At 40.8% G+C, this 24093-nt stretch overlaps 2 protein-coding genes across 7 annotated transcripts in view; one reads left to right on the top strand and one right to left on the bottom strand.

The window, feature by feature from the left end:
• Positions 1–833: 833 nt before the first annotated feature.
• Positions 834–18988, top strand: LOC145485847 (uncharacterized). Of its 4 annotated transcripts, none has more exons than XM_081464495.1 (11): positions 834–2433; positions 5225–7181; positions 8170–8208; positions 8606–9309; positions 9702–9884; positions 11818–12783; positions 13854–14090; positions 14366–15685; positions 16050–16205; positions 17432–17525; positions 18631–18988. In XM_081464495.1, exons 1-11 carry the CDS (start codon positions 1749–1751, stop codon positions 18755–18757), a joined length of 6468 nt encoding a protein of 2155 aa, XP_081320621.1. In that variant the 5' UTR covers positions 834–1748; the 3' UTR covers positions 18758–18988. The 4 variants fall into 4 exon arrangements, with proteins under 4 accessions (XP_081320621.1, XP_081320620.1, XP_081320624.1 ...); XM_081464494.1 differs by having other exon boundaries at positions 8603–9309; XM_081464498.1 differs by lacking the exon at positions 8170–8208.
• A 1079-nt stretch (positions 18989–20067) lies between these two features.
• LOC145485841 (protein unc-79 homolog) overlaps positions 20068–24093 on the bottom strand; it is a 35931-nt gene continuing 31905 nt past the window's right edge. For 2 of the 3 annotated variants that reach the window (XM_081464487.1, XM_081464485.1), the window contains one exon: positions 20068–21950. In XM_081464487.1, coding sequence (XP_081320613.1) covers positions 21792–21950 — 159 coding nt within the window. In that variant the 3' untranslated portion in view covers positions 20068–21791. The remainder of the gene's footprint in view (positions 21951–24093) is intronic. The other variant, XM_081464486.1, reaches the window with a different exon arrangement.

The following is a 24093-nucleotide window of genomic DNA, read 5'->3' as shown; positions in this document are numbered from 1 at the left end:
AATTGCTGCAAATTTTCAGTTATATGAGGCTTGAAGAAACGGACATATTTTTCTACCCTCAATGTTGGTAAAAAGGTCTCTTTATTTTGGGGAATTGATTGCAAGTCTCTCACTAACTAGTTGTCAGGCGGTAAACCCAAACGTATCAAAATGTCTGTTTTCAGTTGGACAGTTATATCAGAGTTGAGAATTTAATGTTTATAGTTTTATGCAGTGACAGATTTGTTTTGAAATTAGTGCCTAGCAGAGACCTGGTTTTTAAAACCCTAATTTCACCTAAATTATTTAATTATACCTGACTGCAAAAGGAACACTCCCTAACTTTTTGCATCAGTACATAGCTGAAACATTATCCACTCATCATCATTATCATCAGTTCTGCTTCCCCGTTTGGAGATTGGGGCCAGCAATGGAAAGTGGAAATCACTTTTTGGCCTTCACATAGTTCCTTCCATTGATGCCAAAGCAAAAAAATATGCTCACAATTATTCGCCAGGAAACAAAACCATTTACACACCGTTTTCCTTCAAGGGCAATACAGTAATATATTTTAGACATATTTTCTCAGTGAAACACCAACCCTAAGCCTGCATTTATAAACGGTTCCAACTTTTTAAAATTGTGGAAGGCGCTGTAGTGCAGTCGTGTTATTCTTGGGAGAAATAGGTCTAAAATGAAGGGGATTTTTGTTGTGATGTTGATCACCCTTAAAGAAAAGACACATCAGACCACTTTCGACACTTTCGCGGTTCACTCTTTTTCGCCTCACCGTAGAGTGCTGACTGGATGAAGTTAATTCTCCAACCTGCTGCGAGCAACAAACTCTTTTCACACAAGACCCTACGATCGACAATTCCTGCCAAGAAAGTGATGCCAGCTACAAAGAACGAAATTCTTTAATATTCTTTTCCTTTCTGTACATGGTTCGCACAGTTTCGTTGGTAAACCATCGCCAAACTTTAAATTTCTTTCCCAGTTAAAAACTCAAGCACTTTTAAAATTTCCGGCTCCTTGCTGCTTTTCTCGCCGAGAATATCAACCAGGATTTCTAAAAAAAAGCCGTTTCGTTGCAACAGCGACAAGTGTTGAGTCGTGAGTTAAACAATACAGAGAATTATATTGGGAGAATCCTCCATGTCCTCTATTTTAAACACCGCTGATCACAGCTGTTTTATATTTTCGCGCCAGCAATCCGCGCGAACATTCTGACTTCCGTTCAAGCTGTCTTTGTTTTCAAACAGCCAATCAAAAAAATTCGAATTAATTCGAAAATCCTATGTCCCCAGAACCCTTCGATTCTCGTGCCAAGGCCCTGCCGGCTAAGAGGAGCGAAAAGGGCTATGGGGACGAGAATGTGCGATTGCTTGGAAGTATGGGTTATTGACCAAGCTTGTTCGGTCAAGATGGCTGGATATTGGCCAAGTTCTTTTTTTTTGCGTGTTTATGGACCGAGACGGAGTCGAGGTCTATAAGCTCGCAAAAAAAGAACGAGGCCAATATCCAGCCATCTTGACCGAACAAGCTTGGTCAATAAAGGGTTTATTATTTGGCTTTCGGGGAAATTTTTCTTGCGGGATACGGCGGGTAGTCCCGAGCGGGCACGATACCTCCATCTTGCCCGCTCGGGTAGCCAATCACAGCGCAGGATTTGATTTATCTTGCCCGCTCGCTAGCCATATAATAAGGGTTGTTAAAGCTCCGCACTTGTGAAAAGTACTACTAAGTAAGTTTACGACACAGCCAACCAAATGGCAAATACTTCATCGAAAGAAGAAGTGAATTTCTTGACAGAAATCGGCCAGGGATCTTACGCCGTGGTGTACAAGGCCGTCTGGAAAAACAGACAAGTTGCAGCGAAGAAACTTCACAACTACTTGTTAGAGAAGACCGATGTAAAACTGAAATTTAAAGAGGAGTGGGAATTGTTAAGCGGTCTAAATCACCCAAATATCGTGAAATATTTGACTGCTGTGATACCAGAGTCACCGAGGGAATCAACGATTATAGTCACCGAGCTACTGGACCAAGATTTACGGCGATTTATAATGAGGTCACAAACAGATCCAAGAGTTACCTTCCGCGATACCGTCTCCATAATGCTTGATGTGGCTGAAGGACTCAATTATCTTCATCAACTACCAAAGCCTATCGTTCACAGAGACCTTGCTTGCAAAAATATACTTCTGACCGCTACGAAACAGGCGAAGATCGCCGATTTCGGAATTGCGAAGTGTTTTCCGGGAGGCGAAATGGCTGCCACTGGTAATCTCGGAACACCAGCAACGCGAGCGCCTGAAACGTTTGGTAAATGGTGGTTCAGCAGAGAAAGAGAGACATACGGCACTAAAGTAGATATTTTTTCTTTTGGAGTCGTTCTACTGGAGGTTATTGTTGGCCATCCTTCTGTACGAATATCGGAGTTACACTCTGAAGGTAAGGATCGTGGAATAATTTAATAGATTCTGTTTACTCTCTATACAGAACGATCTGAACGATTTTAATATCAGGATTTATTTAAACAATCAACTGTGTTCTGATATCCTCAGAAGGAGTAACCACGTAGATACGTAAAAATGTACAGACTGCACTGCGTGCTATGAAATATAATCAAATTCGGATGTGTCGAAAACAGGTACCCAAAACACAAAGACCGAAGACCCTCTGGTCTGAAACGAAGACAGACAGACAGACAGACAATTTATTTGAACACAGTATCTCTTCAATTACAAAGAATTGGTTTCCAAGACGCCGTCCTAAGAAATTGCTGAAAACAATACGAGTACAAAATTTCATGAGAGAAGAAAATGACTAGTGTTAATTGCTATTGTGGAGACTGAATGTGTGAAGAGATTTACGAAATGACTTAAGAGATCGACTGTTCTGCTTTCATTGCATTTGGAAGAGAATTCCATAGTTCAGCACCACGATATGAAAACCTCTTTTTCAAGCTTTCAGTTTTGGGTTTCTGCAATGCCAAATATTGTAGCTACAGTCTCTGAGATGGTAAGCAGTGCTGTCTCGAATCAGGTTAAAGACCTCAGTAAGGTACTCAGGAGCTTTGTTATGCATAATTTTATGCATTATGATCGCATTGTGATGTTGACGTCGAACTCCAAGAGTATCCCACTGAAGCATTCTCAAAATGTCAGCAGATCTAATTTCCCAGTCACTTTGAGTGTTGATCCGAGCTGCCCGATTGTAGAGTTTATCAAATCTGTCTGATAGGCCCTTGTCTGTCTTGTTTAGACCCGACCAGACATCGAAGTAGGGAAGAACCAGCGATTTAAAAATTTTAATTAAGGCTTCTTTCGGGACAAAAGGTCTAACCAGTTTTAATCCAGCAATGCCTGAAGATATCTTCTTAGCAATGTGCTCAATGTGATTCGACCACGATAGATGCTCGTCAATATGAACGCCGAAAGATTTGGCTGCTTTAACTCTCTTTATCGGATCATCACCGAGTCTTACTCGGAGGGGAAACGTCAGTTGGGCGACTTTGTGATTAGAACAAGAACCACCGAAGTAGAAGATGAGTCAATAACATCGGATGTGAGAATTCTGACTGTTTTCCATCCACAAATCTAAAAGTTGAAAGCGCATCATTTCCACACTCAAATGTCGTCCGAGCGCGCTAGGAATTTGACAGCTGTGAAATGTGTAACGCAATCTAGTTTCAACACAGGCGGCCCAGACGTTGGATATGATTAATACGTGACATTATGCTGTTGGCGGTTGCGTTACAATTTTAGCCGTTTATAAGACAATGTATGAGAATGCTTCGAAAATTACTCTAAATGCTACGTGTAGAAAATAATTTGAATAAAATGGCTTACCATATGCTAATGAGGCAAAATTTTAACCCAATACATGTATGGTCTAAGCTCTCGTAAGCGACCAACTCCTGTAAGCGCTTACGGGAGGTTCGACTGTACCACAATTTAGGCAGTCAAAAAGTTTTTAGCTACTTAGTCTGCGCGGAAACGTCTCCAGTGCGCTTACATATCATTGTTGCAATTTTGCCGACCGGCTTTGAGGAAATTCTGATATATCAACTCTACGCACCGGCAAAAGAAATGCAAATGGTGCGAATGTTGTCGTTCTCATTGTTTCGCCACTCAAAAGCATCATGAAATAACAAATAGAAGAGATGAGAGAGTTAAAGATTCCATCCATCTTTTTTTCAACAAAGGACGATGTGCTTCTGCTGATTGGAGAAGCGAAATACAAGCTTGTTTTCGGAAGACATCGAAAAACTTTTTGGATGCAAAATTCCAAAACATGTTATAGAACGAAGATTCCCCGTTAAACAATTGTGTCATGTTCATTGTAGTTGACAAGTGCCACACCGTGTAACACCGTCGGAAAAAATTATCCGCAGATATGTAAGACGTCTTGCTAAAATTCCCCAAGCGAATAGCAAAAGAACAAGCGCATATCCTACAAAAATCGGAAAGACCGTTTGATTTCGGCTTTTTCCCCCTCTTAGCAGCTTTTTTTGGAGTTGAAGAAATCGCCTGAGACGACATTCTTATCCACCCGAATGTACGTACGTGTTGTTGTTTTGAAGGCAAATTACCGCTCAAATCTTATTGGTTCGATTTAACTGATTAATTGGTCAAGGGGTAGAGCTGCTAGTAACAAGGCAATAACTGAGGGGAGCAGCCTAACAAGTCCACTTTTTTCCAAAGATGTCTACAGTCTTTCTGTTCGTCTTGCTTGCTTCGCTCGCAAACCTCACCCGCCACCCCCGCGTGCTTCGCGCTAGCTTCGCTCCCTTAGTTTGTTTTTCGCGGGCGTCAATAGACAGGCTGTGAACAGTATAAGCAGGAGGGAAAACAAACCAGACATTTTTTTTTATCCAGCTAGAATCAGTCTTTTAATCATAATTCTCAGCAAGCGAGATATTTTGAAAAATGCCAACCAGTTAGATGTTTAATGCACTAACTTCCCAGCCAGCTCTATTACAGCATGTAGAGCGGGTTTTTTTGTCGAGCGGCTCCATCAGGTACACCTGCTTTATCACTAGCTATACAATCCAAACAGCTCAAGTGTTCCACCTAAATAGTTTAATGATTATTTTTAAATTAATGATTGCTATAAATTTATTCTGTATCACGCAACAAACTCCTCCTTTTGATTACCCTTGCCATATGTATTATATGCAACATCTGATGTCCGTTTCAAATATCACGAGTTTGGCTTAAGGAGTCTTTGATTGTTGTAGATGGGCACAAAGTGCCTGAAGCCATTCGTCAGAGCGAGGACCTTTATGACTTGAAACCGGAGCACCCCTTGCGTCCTCTCGTCCTGCAGTGTCTCGAAAACAGCTCCGACGACCGTCCAACAGCTCAGGATCTGGTGAACACGCTCAGCGATTTCAAGGACACCAATGATCCTCATCAATCACAAGATGGCCTTCCACGTAGAGAGTCAATCAATCGTGTTACCGCTGGCCCGTATGACTATGAGTTCAAAGTTGTCATGGTTGGAGACCAGGGAGTTGGCAAAACGAGCATTGCAACTAAATTTGTCAGGCCCAATCTTCCATTACAAGACAGATTACCGAACACCATTGCGTACGAGGAGTACAACAAGCGTCTTCAGCTGAAGGGCAAGTCAATTCTGCTTCAAATTGTTGATACATCGGGACAGTTTGACACTACGAGTTCGCTTCCACAGCTGTACAGAGGCGCTCATGGAGCTGCTGTTGTTTTTGACGTGGGCTCGTGGGATTCTCTTGTAAGTGTTCGCCAGTGGGTGTCGATGGTGCGGAAGAGATGTGGATATGAGATACCCATCATCCTCGTGGGAAACAAAACGGACAGTGAACCCAGGGAGGTGAACTTTGAAACAGCTGAAAATGTGAGTGACGAATTCAATCTCTTTTACATTGAAGTAAGCGCCAATACCGATGAAAATATCGACGAGACATTTTCTGTGTTAACAGAGCAGTTGATGCAACGGAGAGATAAGCGCACTACCTCTTCTTCTCCGTTTACGAGTTCTATTTCCGGTCTGTTGAGTACTTCTTCGCGGCGCTATGAACCTTCTACACAAATCACGACCAGGAATCAGGTACCGAGCAAGAGAATCGAAAAAGACCCTGATAGTATCAGTTTGATGCAAGGACACAAGGGTGGTAGTACTTCATTTTCTCCATCTACGAGTTCTGTTTCCAGTCTGCTAAGTACTTTTCTGCGACACCATAAACCTCCTGCAGGAATCACGGCCAGGGAACGGGTACCGCGGAGGAGAATCGAACAAGACCCAGAGAGTATCAGTTTGATGCAAGGAGACAAGACCGTTAATACTTCTTCTTCTTCTTCTTCTTCTTCTTCTCCGTCTACGATTTCTGTTTTCAGAATGGTGAGAACTTTTCTGCAACGCTTTAAACCTCGTGCAGGAATCACGGCCAGGGAACAGGTCCCGCGGAGGAGAATCGAGCAAGACCCGGGTAGTATCAGTTTGATTCAGGGAGACAAGACTGTTAATACTTCTTCTTCTTCTCCGTCTACGATTTCTGTTTTCAGAATGGTGAGAACTTTTCTGCGACGCATTAAACCTCCTGCACGAATTGCGGCCAGGGAGCAGGTCCCGCCGAAGATACTTGAGAAAGACCCAGATAGTATTAGTTTGATGCAAGAAGACGAGATTGGTGATACTTCTTGTTCTTCGTCTACGAGTTCTGTTTCCAGTATGCTGAGTACTTTTGTGCGACGCTTTAAGCCTCTAGCGCGAATCACAGAACAGTTGATGCAACAGAGAGACCTGCGCACTATTTCTTCTTATTGTGCGAGTTCTGTTTCCAGTCTGCTGAGTACTTCTTCGCGGCAGTCTGACCTTTTTGCACGAATCACGACCATGGATCAGATCCCACAGAGGAAAATCGAAACAGACCCTGATAGTATCAGTTTGATGCAAGGAGACGAGAGTAGTAACACATCTTCTTCTCAGTCTACGAGTTCCGTTTCCAGTCTGCTGAGTACTTCTTTGCGAAGCTTTAAACCCCTAGCACGAATCACGGAACAGTTGATGCAACAGGGAGATCTGCGCACTACTTCTCCTCTGTCTACGAGTTCTGTTTCCAGTCTGCTAAGCATTTCCCCGCGGTGCTATGAACCTCCTACTCGAATCACAGAACAGTTGTTGCAACAGATAGATCTATGGAATTCTTCTTCAAGGTAAACTATTTTTTACTCTGCCATATGTTTTAAATTGTCGAAATTCTATGAAAAACAAAACTAACAGTTTCCCTAACGACCAGTAATTAAGTGTTTAATATTCTTTTTTATTTATTTAGGCTAACTTTTATAACTTTGATTTAATTAGAATTAATTTTGTTTATTTATTTGCATCCATCTATATTAACCTAGTTATTTAACATTTATTCATCTAGCTTTTAGTGTAGTTTTTAGCTCATTTTACATTATTATACTTTTTTAGTTTTAAATTGTTTTATAGCTCACTTTTGTAATGAGCAGGTAGTCATATATTCATGTAACCTGCGCAATATAACTGTAAATTATTATTATTATGATAATGATGATGATGATGATGATGATTTTATCTTTGATATATTTTATATCCCATTGAGGTTGAGTTCGGTAAACTTCTTGCAACCACCCTTCTACCCCACATGAAGGTGGTCGAAATATGGGCCACCAGGCACAGCCACTTGAAAAATTTGTGGGCTAGTATATGTGTATGTGCGAAACAGATATAAATTTGCCAGCAACAAGGAAAAAGTCACAAAATACTCATTTGGTTATTTTTGGTTCATAGTCCCTAATAATCTGTAAGAGTGCGTTTAGAAAGTCATGGCGTAATGCCATGATCAATGAAGCGTAGCTAGAATAACTCCAACCCGTAACCAAAGGACTAACTACTTTCAAAAGCTTTCCACGGATGGGGCAGGAGGAGGAAGAGCGTAAACATGAGAACGAAATTTGAGCAACAGGGAGGAAAATGGTAAAGAGAAAAATCTTTCCCCACAAGACCGCTTTCGCGTTTAATTTTTAATTTGTTTTCTGTCGCGCGGAAGACTATTGATTAGGCGGATGAAGTACATCATTTTTTCAATATGGCTTCTTTTAATTGACAATTTTTTCTCGTTTTTGTCACTTTCTTTGACATCCCTGTTACGCTTTACACGTTCTCACTACATACGAGGGTCTCGATGGGGTGGTGGTGTGGCTTTTACGGCGTACGGTTAGTATTTTGACTTTTTTACGACTAACGTTTAACCCCATTGAGATCTTGTTTACCGATATTCATGTCATTTCGATCATTCCTCAAAAGAGGCAGACTTAGACAAGAGGTAGCAGGTGAGGATTTATTTTCGGAAGTTTACGGTTAGCTGTTGGCCCAACGTCGACCTCTATCCATGTCCGTTTACAAAAGCATTTTTCGTTGGTATCGTGGGAGGGAATTGGCTTGGTGGTTAGGGGAGGGTTGAGTGATCAAACGAGCTCTTCCCTACTGGCAAATTTACAACTTGTGGGAAAAGTCATTACTGTGGAATCCCCATTCCGCTTACATGAGGTAGCTGTTAGGTTCCACCAGACCCGAAAGTTAACGTTGGAAAATTATTTTTATCTTTTAGCAGCATGCCGACAGATTCATCTTCCGTTGAAGAGATCAAACTAGGGGACAAAATCGGCGAGGGATCGTTTGGCGAGGTTTTCAAGGCCATGTGGCGTGGAAAGCAAGTCGCTGCCAAACGAATTCGCCCTATCCTCTTCGAAGGAGATCACGATGGCAGCATCAGAGACGCTTTCTTAGAAACGTTTCAATCGGAGTGGGAGATACGTCGCAGCCTTCAACACGATAACATTGTGCAGTATTACACTGTAATCCTGCTTCCTGCTCCAGAGACGCCGATCATTGTCACAGAATTGCTGGAACGCGACTTGGCGAAGCACATTCGAGAATCGGAGAATATACCGAGGGTGTCTTTCACGGAAGTGGTCAAATTGATGCTGGGCGTTGCCAAGGCTTTGCATTACTTGCACTCTCTTGAACCTCCGATCGTTCTTCGCGATTTGGCTAGCAGAAATGTTCTTCTAACGAAATCGATGGATGCCAAGATTGGAGACTTGGGTATGGCGAAAGCTTTCCCACATGGTGCAATGTACGCTACGCCGGTACCCGGAAGGCCAGTGTATGCAGCTCCAGAAACATATCCTGAGAGGTTTGGCAGAAAACCAAGATATCGCGAGAAAATCGACATATTTTCCTTCGGAGTGTTGACGTTGGAGACCATTGTTGGTCATCTACCGAACCGAGTTTTGTCTGACCCTGTTCTCGAAGGTAATGCTTCAAATCGTTTCTCTTGAGAAAGATATCATTGGACCTTAAGGCCCGCGTACACAAAGGAGATTTTTGCAGCTGATTTTTGCTACGGTATAACCGACGATTTCATTCGTGATTCCAAGTCATACGGTTAAATTAGGGGGGATTCCATGCAATTTTCTTGTAATTTGTTGCCGTTACGGTTTAGCACTGATTGTAGCACTGCGTGTTTGGAAATGTGGTCAAACACGGCCTTTCGTGTTTTATATATTACTTCAAACATCTTCGGAGGCCTAGAGGTGGAAAATGAGGCGTGTGTAAACCAAAGTGCACGAAGGCGACTCGCTCGATTTTGCAATTCCTTTGCTTTTAACAATGAGCACTAAAACAAACTTTTACTTCTGTTACAGACGGGGAAATTGTTCCAGAGTACATTCGCCTGAGTGAAGACCTGGAAGAAATGGGTCCGGACCATTCACTCCACAGTCTTGTTTACCAGTGCTTCGAGAACGTCCCTGAGGACAGACCCAGTGCTGCTGAAATCATAGAGACCCTGAAGAAATTCAGCTCAACTGTAGAAGGAAAATCCTCAGGTTGTTTCCCATCTTCCCCATTAGTCCGGAAGCTAGGGTTTCAAAACTGACGCCTCGCTCAACCCAGGGTTCACTATAAATTAGACGACGAATTTGAATACCGAGTTTAAAGCCTTTTCTTTTCACTAGATTGCTCAGGTTTCTAATTGTAGCATGCTTTTTGAGTCAAGTCCAGGCATGTCAATTTAATTCCGTCAAACTCGAAACAATTACGATTTAAAATTTGAATCATGCACACAGTATAAAAAGCAGTAATTATGACTGAAATCAAAAATAATTTATTTCTTTTAGAAGAAGTAGATCGAGAAATAAGAGCCGAAAAGGAGAAGAAGAAAGAAAACTAGTTTAGATTCAATGTTAATTGTGCGGAGTTTGGGACAGCCAAATAGTCTGTGGAGCTAATCGAGTAGGAACCCAAAGTAACTTAAATTCAGCAAAGGAATACAACAATGCTTTTGCTAGTGAGCATGGGTCAAGCAGAATTCGACATAAGAACGAGGCTGAAAGCTGCAACTCAATCGAGAAAACTACTCAATAAGAAAATGTAGCAAATCTCTCAAAAGACTGTTTGAAAGTCATTTTTAACAAGAGCACCACGGCCTCGGGAAGAAGTCACGTGATAAAAGCTCTTGTGTTATGTGACTTGCCACAGCATTTTTGTTCATTGCATATCAAACTCAGATTTTTTCTCATGATAATCCGTAAAGCGTTTGCACTCTTAAACAAAAACCGTTCGATTTCTGAAGAGGAACAGTGATGATAGACGAGGTGAAATAACAAGCCTTGTTTAACGGCTTTTGCCAAGCATTTCATCTCAAGACCGTCCCTGAAGGAAGGCCCAGTGTTGATGAAGCCATAAAGACCCTACTGAAATTCAAACTAATTAAGTTCCTTTGTTTGACCCTTGCACAATTGCAAAAGCATCGCTATAACTCAAAACGTATGCCGCAGTTTGAAACCCCGACCAACCTAGCGAGGACAGATGGATTTAAACAATTGAAATCCATCTTAAAACCTTTCTTGGCACACGATGCATGGGTTGGGCGAAGGCACATTTTTGAAACCCTATCTCCTTTATTAATGTGATATGGTTAGATATTTTGGTTTACATCAGTCAGACAGGCTCTTTTCTCCGGTAAGATCCTTGCGTGTATTATTTCTGCAAGCCTCTTTTAAGTTTCGTCTTAGCTTAGCCTTTACATATCTCTTTAGTGTCGTGTACAACTAGGAATGTATCTGATTTCCCTGTCCTTTTGAGCTTGAATCGAACCGTAAATCACTTAACAATCATGGAATTAATCATACGAAGTCATTTCAAACGTTATTAATTGCCGAGAGTAGGCAGAGGAGGGTAGAAACGTCGGCGGATAGTAACGACCCGACCCACTGGAAACTGCTGAATGGAAATACTTTCAACCCTTTCTACATCCAATATCAACACGCTTGTTTCTTTCCTGTCTCACCGGCTGATCGAATGTTGTTTGAAATATATATTAACGTATTTCCATTGAAATCTCGTAAACCTTGCTTTTGTTTATATATTTCCTTATTGATATCACTTAACTGTGAAAGGACAGATGAAGAAGATATTTTCACGTGAGCTGAATTTAAAGGAGCTACGCCACGGTTTGTGCTTCTTAAAATGGTTAGCCTAAGTGTTTCAAGTTCGTCGTTTGTACGTAATCCGTGTTAATCTTCTCCAACCTCAACCATTTTTGTTCCTTTATGGTTTGTTACTATCTCTGTGGTATTATCTATCTGTGGTATCTATCTAAGTAGACTACTATTTTCAGGTTTCCTTCAATTTAAAGGTAATTTAGCCAACATTACACAAAACACCATGACTGAACTCCTTTAATAAGAGGACAAACTGACGCGCGGTCAACTGTTCCTCTTTGTTAAATAGCTGTTACATATACATTTTTTTTTCTAGAAAATGAACTTAGAAAGGACCCCAAGATGACAATGCCGAAATTTAAAGAAAACCAGGGCAGCTTCGAAGGAATCGTGGATTCTGAAGGTGGAATATTGCTTGCGGGAGACGTTCAAGTTATTTTCCCAAATGGTGCCTTAAGCAAACTGGACGATCACGTGGCTATCAAAATAGTCCTGGAGAAACCCTCTACACACTGTGGTATGATAGTTAAAAATGGACTTGAGAATGAAGTCATGTTCATTGCACCCGTAATCAATTTGCAACCAAATGGTCAAGTGTTTAAGAAACCGGTTACATTGCAGACCAAGTTAACAACTGAAACAGTTGCTTTCCGGCCAAGCGACGTCCTCATTTTGCATGGCACAGAAGCTAGAGACGGAAAGATCGTTTGGGAAGATGTCACCCATCAGGCCAAAATTGATCTACAAAAGAAAGAACTGAAAGTTGAAATTAACCGATTCTCTCGAATAGCAGCCCTGCTGAGGTTAACTTCGATATTAGCCAAAAATGTAGTCACCAGGCTGAACCTTCTGGGATTCAACTACACGATGTCAGTGCTTTTTAAAGACAACCATCCACATTCACCCCTTGGTGATCTTGCCCTAGTGTTCATGAGCCACGACGTCTACTACGAGACGTGTTACAGGGAACACCCTTCTTCTGTTTTAATGCAGCTCAAGGGCGACGGATATGAGAAACTGTGTTCCATAGATAGACCTCAGGGCAATCGCATCTATCACAATGAAAATCTGAAGGTTTCTCTTATCCTTGGGCAAGACTACGAGCTAACTGATGGACAGCTCGAAAGCACTGATTTCATTGTAGATTCGTCAACTTGGTGGAGCACCGGGCATGTCATAAAATGGCCCCTAAAAGGTATCGATGGTGTCAGGATCCTGTGCGGACAGATAGGAATTGAAGGCCAATTTGGGCATATCTTGCGGGAAACCTTCTGTGGATTAGGTGAGCAAAGTGTATACGTGTGTATAAACTAGGAAATCTTAGCAATAAAACTTATAAGAATTGTCAAAATCACTTGCTTGTCTACTACTTGCGGTTTTCAGGTCTTTTCGTGTTAACGCAGAATCCTATTGAGAACTGTTTACCAAGCGGAAAAAACAACATTGAAATTGATTAATGTTGAGGAAGATGGTAGACAGGAAAGAGTTATCTAATTTCTTGGCTTCTGTTAGGTAATATATCTGTCATGAAAATGTGAGGGTTTGAAAAAGAGGTAATTCTAACCAGAAAGGTGATGACCGTTGTGTTCCCTCTTTTTGCTACCGCAGATCAATTTTTTTTTGTTAACTTTTCTTTAGAATGTTGTGAACGCAGCCTGTTCCAGATCGTCCTTTTTGGGGCTTCCGAACGGTGTAACACGCAATGATTGGAAAAAATTGTTAAGTTCAGCAATTGTTAGAGGTGCTTTTCAGGATTGTACTTGTACAATTTTCTATCGTTACATGATTTGACAGATATAACGAAAATAAGAAAATTTGTTTTCCTATACCAACCATCACAATTTTTAAGTCAAATTATAGCGCTCTAGCTAACTCACGGCACTGCAAGCCTACCATTTCTACCGGTAATTTAGTCGCTTGTATGGCGCCATAGCCGTTGCCGTGTGGCTCTCCGTGGTTTCCCTCGTCCCTCTAATCCCGCCCTTGCTTGTGGCTTTATGTATTGTTCAGTATTGCGATCTGCATTCTCAATTGCAACCAATCAAAAAATTCAACCTTACCGATCGATTTCTTGAACTCTAGTCGTGATCTCATGATTCATACCATGTCACCATTACCATTACATGTTGAAAACAAACTGTTAACTGGCTAACTGGAGCGCTATTGATGAGGATAACCAAAGTAATATTTAGGCCAACCAGTATCCTAGCCAGCCTGTAAAAAACGCTTTGACAACCGGACCATCAGCCTATTGAAAGCCTTTACTGTCTTCCGGTCATTAAGAAGCTTCGTAACAAAATTAAGCATAAGAATTGGAACTACCCGCTGATGTTATTGAGGTGTTTGTTACAGATACTTACGAATACGTGAGGCGACTTTTAAGAGTTGAGGGGTCCATTTTAAACCTCGTACCAATTGCCCGAAAGCTTGAGGTTCCGGAAGAAGCCGTTAACGAAGCCATTAAGTCGTGGCAGAAAGATGAAGAACAACTGAAAATAATTATCCAACACTGGTCGACGGGACACGAAGAGCGCTGCAATGACGATCCTGCAATGTTGAGGAACGCTCTTCAAGGGCTCAACTCGAAAGGTTAGTTGCAATGTCGATTACGAATTTGGTCAGAGAATTGTTTCAGCACATACTTTCACCTTACTGATTGCTTTTCTCTTGATATGATGCTTGCAAATAGAGAAATGTACACGCCACACAATTAGTGGATCAAACTTTTGAATAGTTTTGAAAATAAAGCCAGTATGACACGTTGGGCAAATTAATATTTCTGAGAATATTACCTGATTTGGAAAGTGAAAAGCTAAATGTGCTCGCATACTGAGTTTTAGCAATCATGTGTCTTCTCTTCCAAGACTGTGAAGTGGATGAAAGAGGCAAGATGCATATCGACCATTTGAGAGAACTGGCCGTTGAAATCCAAAGCTTGAATCGCGAGGATCCGCATCTGATGGAATACTTCTCCATGCAAATCAGAACTCTTTGCCGTGATTCAATTTTAAAAGATTGCTGCATTGAACTGGATGCAGACGTCTCTGTAGAAAACTACCCACGTTTTCTTTCCATCCGTCAACAAGTCACCGAAGATGTTGCCTTGAAGTTGGAGACGATTTGCTCATCTTCAACGACATCCATCATTGAAGATTTCTTCTCCATGGTCCCCTTTCTCATTCAAGCCATCAAGGACATTTTCCGTAAGGAGAATCACCTAACTGTGCAGAATGGATTAAGAGGATTGCCTAAAGAAAGTGTTAGCCAGCATGAGTCTAAAGTTCGTGATGCTTTTCGAAATAAAGACATTTTTAGGCTCGTGTACGAAGTGTGTCGAGTTCTTGAGAGTTTGTGTCTCAACAATTGCGAGAAGCATTCAACAGAAGAAATTGAAAATTGGAGTGAAAGTCTGGGGATTTGGAATATGGCAGAATTCCTTAGAAAATTTTTCCAGAGCCGCCAAGATGGTAAATTGCACAAGAGATTACAGCTTTTTTCGCGCTCCCTGAGAAGAATCTCAGAAGATGTTCGTAAAATAAAGGAGATTGAAATGCGTTACTTTTACAATGTTTCACTTAATCTGATCAAGTTTGCGACCTTTGATCCGTCCAAACTGGTCAGATTTGAGATCACTGACAGTACTAATTCTCCAGTGACCTGCTATAGCGAGGCTATCAAGTACGACAGGCCACATGATACCTTTTCTCAACAGTTCGAGGTCAGAAAAGAGTCCGAAGACGAACTGGAGCTTGGAGCGACTGCACGTGTTCACTTGGATGGGCGAATTCGCAAAGTTGGAGCGTTTGAATCGGCGATAGTGCTGTCTCCATCGAGCGAGGAGGAGCTCGCTAGCTTTCCGATAAGTACGCCTCAGGTTGCAGTCAAAACAGAACGTACAGGCTCGGGAAATCTCCGGGTACTTCTTTCTTCGACACGTAGAAAGACCATCTCAGAGGCATTGTGTGTACTCCAAAGAGAATTGGGCGATGACATTGTGGACAGGGGACAAGTTCAGATCGCAGAATCTCACCTAAAGGTGTGTTGCTTTTTCGAGGCAGTAGGATTGGTTAGGCTACGTTTGCTGTACAAGTGGCGGTCAGAAGCGATTTCTGTGGAAAGCAAAGATTTCGTGGTTATCGGCGAATCATCTGCTACAGATCCTTCCACATCAGCCTCAGATTCAGGTGGGTAGAGATATAAGGTACGTATATATATTTTACTGAGAGACGAAGTTGAAGAACATAATCGCAACTGCTAAGTTTGAAATGATAACTTCAACATCTCTAAGCAATTTAGAAACGGCTAAAAGTACAGCCAAGTCCGTGATGCAATATTAGATAGCAGACTGACATACCAAACCCGTGAACAACTCTTCTCGCACGGTATGATTGGCCCTTAAAATTAATGAATTAGTTCGCGTTTAGTGATTTAAGCAGCAACCTAATTCTGTTAGTTGCTCTAAGTGTTTTACACAAACACTAGAATGCGAAGGTTTGTTTGGTGAACGACAGTCTTTAATTAAGCTTCACCTTTATTTAATTATTCCAGGCCCGTCAGGTACAAATTCAAGTAGTCCACTGGAAACTGAACTGGCTGCTCTTTCAATTGTAAGCCATCCAGGAGACAAAAATGGAAACTTTGTCATGGATCCGTCGGCAATTGAGATAATAGAGAAACATACGCGTCAACAATGTGGCCGCTTAGGTAAGAAATTTTAAATAACAGAGTAAATCATCTCGCGTGCCAGTGAAGGGCTAAAATAAAACTTTCTTGACAGTATCCTCAAACAGGGCAAACAGCTAACACTAACGAAGATAAATCGATATCAACACATCGTGAGCACATACTCATAACTGTTTATTCACAATTCAAATTCAATTAAATTCAACTGAAATGAAATGAGAGGTGAAAAGGGGACAAAAGAGGTTATCCCTTTCTAGTTTGTCTCCTAAAATAACTAAAAACGCAAATTTACATCTGAATAGAATTCACAATAAAAAGTTCAAAAATTGCTTAAACCATTAGTCAAATGGCATCTGAGCCTGTTCTTGAAGATGTTCAGAATTTTTACCTCGACAACGTCTTTAGGTAAATTATTCCAATCGTTAACTAGTTTACAAAGAAAGAATACTTAAAACTATTTAGCTTTGCGGGCAATGGTTTAAGTTTATGGTGATGGTTGGTTCTTAAAGGTCGAAAATCACGTGCAAACATAACATACTCAAATGGGTCTAGTCCGTTAAGACTATTAATCGTCTTACAACACTCGGTAATTGAAGAAATTAATCTTCTCTGATGTAAAGTTGGCCATTTAAGGAGCTTTAAGCGCTCTTCATACGACGTATAGCCTGCGTAGCAAACGTTTCCGTGCGGTTTGGGAGCAAAGAAAGACCGAGGAACGGGATCTTCGGTGTTTTGCCTGCGCGGAAAATGAGGCGAGAGCCAAAAAAAAGAAAGAAGGAGGTGGGGGAGGGGAAGGAAGGAAACGTTTCCTTCCTTCCTTCCCCTCCCTCTCCCCCCTCTTTTACCCGCTCCAATTTTCGCGCTGTAATTCTTTGCTCCCGAACTCCACAGAAACGCTTGCTACGCAGGCTCTACGACATATCATTGGCCAATGTTTCTGAGGACATACCTAAATGCTCTACGTAGTACTTTCTCTAAAATAGCCGAGTCCTTTTTAAGGTGTGGACACCACACTGGAGAGCAATACTTGAATTTTGGACGTACTAAACTCTTGTACAATCCTATAGAACAAATCATTTTGAAAGCATCGAAAGCGTTGAAATGAGCACTCCACGACGATGACAACTGGATTTGTGATTTGAGAACGTCTTAAGAATTGCCATAAGGAAACAGAACAACACATTGATAGCGAAACCCGGTTTTAACTTTTTCTCCACTGATTCTCCTTCGCTATAATCTTTTCACAGAGCTTCATTTACATCAGACTATCCAGAAAGGTCACGTGTGTGTGACTGGAAATAGCACTAGTCTTCATATGGACACACCTAACACTGCTCAACGGTAGGTTGACATCGTTTGATAAGGTCACCCATCCAAACATGCGCACGGTTAAACCGGCGGGCTTTGTTAAACTCAGCTAAACTCAATATTTGTCTTGTATTTTTCTTCAGATTTTTGTCCTTTTAATCGTTTGATTCAGTGACTGGATCATAGTTTGTCGTTATTCGAAATTGTTGTTTTTTTGTGGCTTTTAGAATGACATGTTTGAGAAAACAATGTGAGAAGAGAGATCTTGCCATCAGTAGTCTCAGCTTCCCTTTACTTCATTTCTGAAATGAACAACCGGTTGGACACGAAAAAAGTATACGATATAATACGAAAGACAATCCTTGTCAAATCAGCAGCTTTTTTACTTGATCGGTGTTCGGAACTGATTTGATGAGTTGACTCGTAAACCAATCGCAGTTTCCTGGTTTGATTATTCATTATCACAGTCACAGCTCATGCAATGGTAAACATTGCTTTCACAGCGCTTTTCCCAAACTTTCACGAGTGTTCCTATTAGACAATTAAACTACGAGCCCGAGTTTTCAACGTGCAGATGATCAACGAGGCGCGGCCGAGTGGGCTCCGAGTCTTTCAGGACAACATTTCAAACCCTTTTCTCGGTGCTGTTGTAAGAAAATCAGTGACACATTTTGACGTCATCTGTGATATGTTACTGAATAGACGCACAGCAACATGAAATCTATTTGTAAAATAGAAATACGTTTTTTAGCCAATCAGCGCGTGTATTTTCTTTGGGCTATGTACTAAATAATTTTAGAAAAGTCGTTTTGGAATTGTCGTCAAAATTGTAACTATTAAAGATGGTCGGCAAAATTTACCTTGCAAAACCTATTACTTTCCAAACAACTTCCCTTACTAGTTTATGTAAAGTTGCTCAGCCTCGAGCTAATTAATACGATTTATACGATCTTATTCCTTCTAGTTCCACGCTCAATTAATTGCCGATTCGTGTTATCTCTGTTATCGTCGTGAATACTCAAGAAACTGATACATCAGTTTGTTGACAATCTTGAGCGAACATCATGCTACTCGGCAACAACTCCCCCGCCCTACCCCCTTCCAAGTGGTATTTTACCAACGGTTTTGATGTTTTTAGCTTCCTTCAGGTGGGACTGTGTGCTCCTCCGCAACAGAGTATAACTGCAGGACCAAGTTCAAATGAACGAGCAGTTTCTGAGCCACAAAAGAACCAGGCAATCGACGTGGAAGAAATAGAAGATTAGATAACCTGAACAACTGCATAAATTCGATAGGTCAAAATTTGCCAGATTTCTGCTCATCAAAAGCGACATGATTGAGTTAGAATGGGTTTTTCTGCGCGTATGTCTTTAATGTGTTTTAATACACTGCTTTGTGTAGGTTAGAGAAATGCAGAATAAGTTTAATTTTACAAATTACAATTACATTCAATGTGAAAATGTCTGGGATATTTTAGTGAAGACAAATTCTTCAATGTACTATGGTAATTATGGCACTGGAATACTGAAAAGAGCCGTTTTAAATTCTAAATTTTTCTTCTATTTTTCGTGAGTTTCTGATTTTACTTGATCTAGTAGGCTGTCAATCTAGGTCATAGAATATACTAGGTTTCAAAATAACTCTTTTTATTACAACTGTTTCATTAGACGTGAGAATTGTCCTCTCTTGACATTCAGATGACCTGCACCTCTTTAAAGCTTCTATTTTGATTCGTTCTTGTTAATTTGAACCTCTTTTGGTTCTAGGGCTAGGGGCATTGTTTGTGTCGTATACCTATTGTTTCGTTTGGGCAATCATGAAGACCCTTGTAAACGGGGCAGGTTGGCTCTTGACATTGTCGAACAGTGGCATTTTTACAATAACTGAAGAAATTCTCGCGCGCTCATTGGTTAATTTTCACTGTCAACATGCAGACATACACATGAATTTATAATTCATGCGTTGCGTCAACGAGCGAGAGCGGACAATTTGACAACTTGTTATCGTAAAAAACAAAGTGACGTCAGTTTTTCATGCGTCTGTCCTATTATTGAGAATGAATTGCGTCATAACATTGTTAAAATCGTCTGCGGCTACTTTGATAATGTTATGACGAAATTCATGATAAATAACAGGAGAGACGCATGAAAAACTGACGTCAATTTGTTAAACATATATCCTATTAACCACTATCACGGACTGGAAAAAAGCGCACAATTCTGATTAGGGACCGATCAGGTGAATACTCACGTCTGATGTTGAACAATCCAGTCGGGAAGGAGAGCTGGAAGAAATAGGAAAGGTATCTATTATGTTTAAAGCAAGTTCTTTCGGAGATGTAGGCCATAAAACAACCAAAAAATCTTCCAAGACTTACCGCGCGGGATCATTCGGGAAACAAAAGGTTTAATGAACAAAACAATAGCTGTGCACGTGCGTTATAAATCTTTGTACATTTCTTTGCTGTCCTTTGCAAAACAACAACGTGAAATGACCAAGTTCTGCGTCGTCTACGGAATGTGGACGACGACGGCAAATTTTTCGTATTTCCAATTGGAATTGAATGCTGTCGTTGCATAATTAGCTAAAGCAAGTTGTTAGAGCCATTGGCGTACCGAACAGATCTAAACAATCGCGAATTTCACTTGTAAAATATAAATTCATTTTTTACCAGGCGTGGTCTTCGGCGTCGTCGTCGTCGTTGCTGAAGCTCCCTAGTGCCTGGTCCAATACTGAGAGAATATTGGACCGGCAATGGAGCAATCTGATTGGTTGATTTTAGTTATTGAACTAACTTAGTCGTGTAATATGCATGTACATGAGCCTTTTAAGTTAGTTAAGTTAGTTGCATATTACACGACTAAGTTACGCTACTTAAAAGTAGCGTAGGTACAATCACGAGTGGGATATTCACCGTATGTCACGAGAGAACACAGGAGAACTATTTGATCCTATGCCTGGCATTGCGCATGACAGGAACTAATCGAACAACTTCCAGTAAGGTACAACTTCGACTGAATTGATTGCTAAAGTAAATGGCATAAATTGCCCAGGTCTGCTGGTGGTAACTTTGCCAAGCAAAGTTGTTTTCTTAGCCGTTCTAGGGTTTTCTACCAAAAGTTTCAGTTTTTTCAACTCAAAAACGCGAATTCGAGAGGAATATGTAATTTTGGTTCATCAATCACGTTGTTTTCTCACTCGCCAAAACTGAACTGAGTTTTCGGATTTAAAACTAGTTGGCGATTGGAAGCGAATGACATAGTTTTGAAATTGACAAACGTTCTAAAAAACGAACATACTCGCGAATAGCTCCAGAAGAAACACATCCGTTAGAGTAGCCTCAAGTGTTGCTGGCGTGTGTTGAATGAACCCTAATGCCGACCTTAAAGAACTCGGGAAAGAACACTCCATAAATTAATTATTATAAACGGAAACCAAACCGACAAGTCTGGATTGCATTAGTTTCCTTTACCCTGATATTCTTTATTTGGGTTTAATATATTAGGATTAGCATTTCATTGGCAAAGATTACAATTTAATTCAATACGCATCGTAACTATATTTACGCAACGTCTGTATAGCTGACATCGGTTTGACAGAGTGAAATAAACCTCGCGAAAACAAGGTGCCTGGTCCCATCTGGCCCCAATTTTGGTGCTGCTACCATTTTTTCCCTCTTGCATTTTTGCGTTTTGCTTAACCAACTGAGAGTAAGTTGGGTTTGTTTCTGGGCTAATTCTAAACACCAACGTGTACGCTGGGTATACAATCACCAGTTTTAATCGTGTTTTTCACAGCCGTCGAAGTAGTTCTCACGGGTTTTCATACAACGCTGCGCCTGTTTCAGCTGAAATTGCTTAAACTGCATGTGATGGAAAAATCAATTATGTAAATCTACTCTACATCCTAATTTAGCACGTGCTAATATAACTGTTCTTCTAAGATTTAACTGAATATCCAGACTGTACATGGCTTTATTCTTTTTCTCGACAAATACTTGAGCTGGAACAAGGGTCTTTTCCGCGGGGTCTTTTCATTTCTTTACTCCAACGTCAGCAACAGACTGGTTCTCTGGTGTCGATATTGGTTATCACCCATGGCAACGCCAAAACATGGCGCGACTATCGATCCCCACACCCTAGGGCCTGTCGGAAACCACCTCATCCTCATAACAGATTCGTTTTTCTGTTTTTCTTCTGATAGCATTCCGTATTTTTTCGTTTTTATAATTGACAAAAGGCCAAAGGGCGCCGTAAACAGATCAACCAAACTTTTGGTTCTTGGAGATCTGCGGCGTCTTTAAATGTTGTGGAACAAAGAGCTGTCAGGTGACTGTTCGGCCAGCGCCATCTTGAACTGCAGTTGTTTAAGCCATTTGGCCAAAGCCGACTTGGTGTCTTTGTTGATCTTTTTCCGAGACTGTGCTTTACGCAAACGCGCATGCGCAGCATCTGAAAGCTAAAACAAGACGACAAAGTTGAACGTTTAAGAAAATACACCCATATCTATGCGAGAATTAGCGCGAATGAACTGTGTGGTCCAAGTGTTGTATAAGTATTGGTAATCGTATGAATGCAAGTGCAATTAAGGATTTACACTACGAGTAATAGCTGAAAATTCTCTCAAAGTAAACGCCCGTGCAATTTGAAGGAATTTTCAAATATCACGAGTAGTGTAAATCCTTAATTGCTCGAGCTTTCATAGGATTACTCATTTATTATATGACTGAGAAAATCACGAAAGAGCGCGCGTTCATTTGCACTGCAGTGCAAATTGTGACACCGCGGAAATACGTTTTTTGGGGCACGATACAGTATTTTGCTGGTCAGCGGTACACCTTAACAAAACTACAAAATGTCTGCAACTTTTACATTGTTAACGCAGCGAGTCTTGTCGGCAGTCAAAAAGATACAAAACTTAGAGCGCACACTGTAAACTTAGCTTTTAGACTCCGCTCGTTTGTTGATTAGTTCTTAGTTAATATTATATATTGTGCCAAAGAAAAACTGAACTTGCACACGGTGTGAAATTGTTGTTGTTTCGTGAGAGTTCATGATCGTAAGCGGCGAGCCAATGGTGATTTACGTTACGAAGTGGGCTAAGGCTAAACCTAGGCAGCTTTTGTGTTGCTGTAGCGGTGTTCTGAGGACATCAAATTCTCAAGTTTGTTGAATTGATGGACTTGAACCGTATGAATCGGTATGTCAACGGCATTTTGATCAAATTCGTCGGGAAGACATGCTCGTGTTCGTACACTTGTTCGATTGGGGACACTCACGTAGGTAAACACGGTCATCCTGTCCTCACTCGGTATCACCGAATTATAGACCAAGTTGGCCGAAATCGAAGCAGTGCTTCGTATAAATCTTGGACACGTTGGTGTAACAAGTGCAGGACTGAATCCCCAAAAGGGTTCAAAATCTGGCCTCAACTCGAGGAAGAATTCACCGAGGTATGTTTTATAATAAAATATCCAATTTTAATTATACTGTACTTCAGGAAGCTTGAGGCTGGCGAAAATAAAATTTTAAATTTACAAGTTTATTATTGTTTCTTTGTTTCTTGTAATAATTTCGAATTGTTGCCGTTCTGTATTTTGCTTTTAGCGCCTCTAAAGTGTGAAAATTATTTTAAACTAGTTGCATAGCTATTAGAGTTTAGAAAAAAAGCTATTTAGCTATTAGAAAAAACCACAAGAGGTACATGACATCTGATTATCTAAAGATGGCAGAAGATATGGAATACAAAGCTGTTAAAAGGGTAATTAAAAATACATGCATGTGTTACTGTAAGACAATAAAAATACCATAAAATCTGGGTAATAACAACTTCCAGTTAAAACTCAATAAATGAATTTCATTTTTAGTTATAAATAGGCTATCCCCCATGTATTCACACAACAATCCTCTGATTATAAGGCCACCCAGATAATTTCTGACCACATTACCTTGGAGCCTGAGACTCTGTATAACTTTCTAAAATTAATATTTGTTTACATATTACTATTATCTGGATTTCCCTATAGAAAACTTCTTCTATTGTACATTTTTTTTCTATTTTGGCTCGGCAAAAATCCTTTTAAATACTGTCCATGGATGATTTCCACATCATCAATGCTGTTAAAACACCAACTGAGAGAACACTGACCAATGCTCTCCATATGGCAACTCCTCTCCTGAACATTCAGCCATCTGTTGATGGTGGGGAGAGGCAGGGGGCAGGAGCCCAGGAGAATAGGGGGCAGGACCTGGGAGAATAGGGGCAGGAATCTGGAGAGAAATGCAAAATGCTAATTTTTGTCATTCATTAAGGCTTCAAACACTTTCAAAAACAAGAACTGAAAATGTTATTTGACTTTCATTTAGTGTCTTTAGAGACTTCTAGGCCGACGGGCAAAGAAAAATTCACCCTTGGGCTCAAAATGAGGCTCAAAATGAAACCCTTTGACAGTGGTTACGTCATAGGTCATTCACTTGAAAGATGTGGGTACGAGTAGCAAGGCTGAAAACGAGGGAAAAAAGGAAAAGGAAATGCCTAAGGACTGTACAGCTAAATGATGATGTGTTTTGAGTCTCTTAATTTACAGGGGACAGGAGCAGGA

Source organism: Orbicella franksi, chromosome 4 (genome assembly GCF_964199315.1).
Source record: "Orbicella franksi chromosome 4, jaOrbFran1.1, whole genome shotgun sequence".
Taxonomy (NCBI): Eukaryota; Metazoa; Cnidaria; class Anthozoa; order Scleractinia; family Merulinidae; genus Orbicella; species Orbicella franksi.
Note: the sequence above shows the minus strand (reverse complement) of the source record. Positions and strands in the feature narration are given on the sequence as shown.

Excerpts from the sequence above, each read along its gene's own strand:
- LOC145485847 (XM_081464494.1), top strand. The coding sequence starts at position 1,749 with ATGGCAAATACTTCATCGAAAGAAGAAGTGAATTTCTTGACAGAAATC. Across the intron at positions 7,182-8,169 it reads CTATGGAATTCTTCTTCAAG|GGTCTCGATGGGGTGGTGGT; the intron begins GTAAACTATTTT and ends ACTACATACGAG. Across the intron at positions 14,091-14,365 it reads TCAAGGGCTCAACTCGAAAG|ACTGTGAAGTGGATGAAAGA; the intron begins GTTAGTTGCAAT and ends TTCTCTTCCAAG.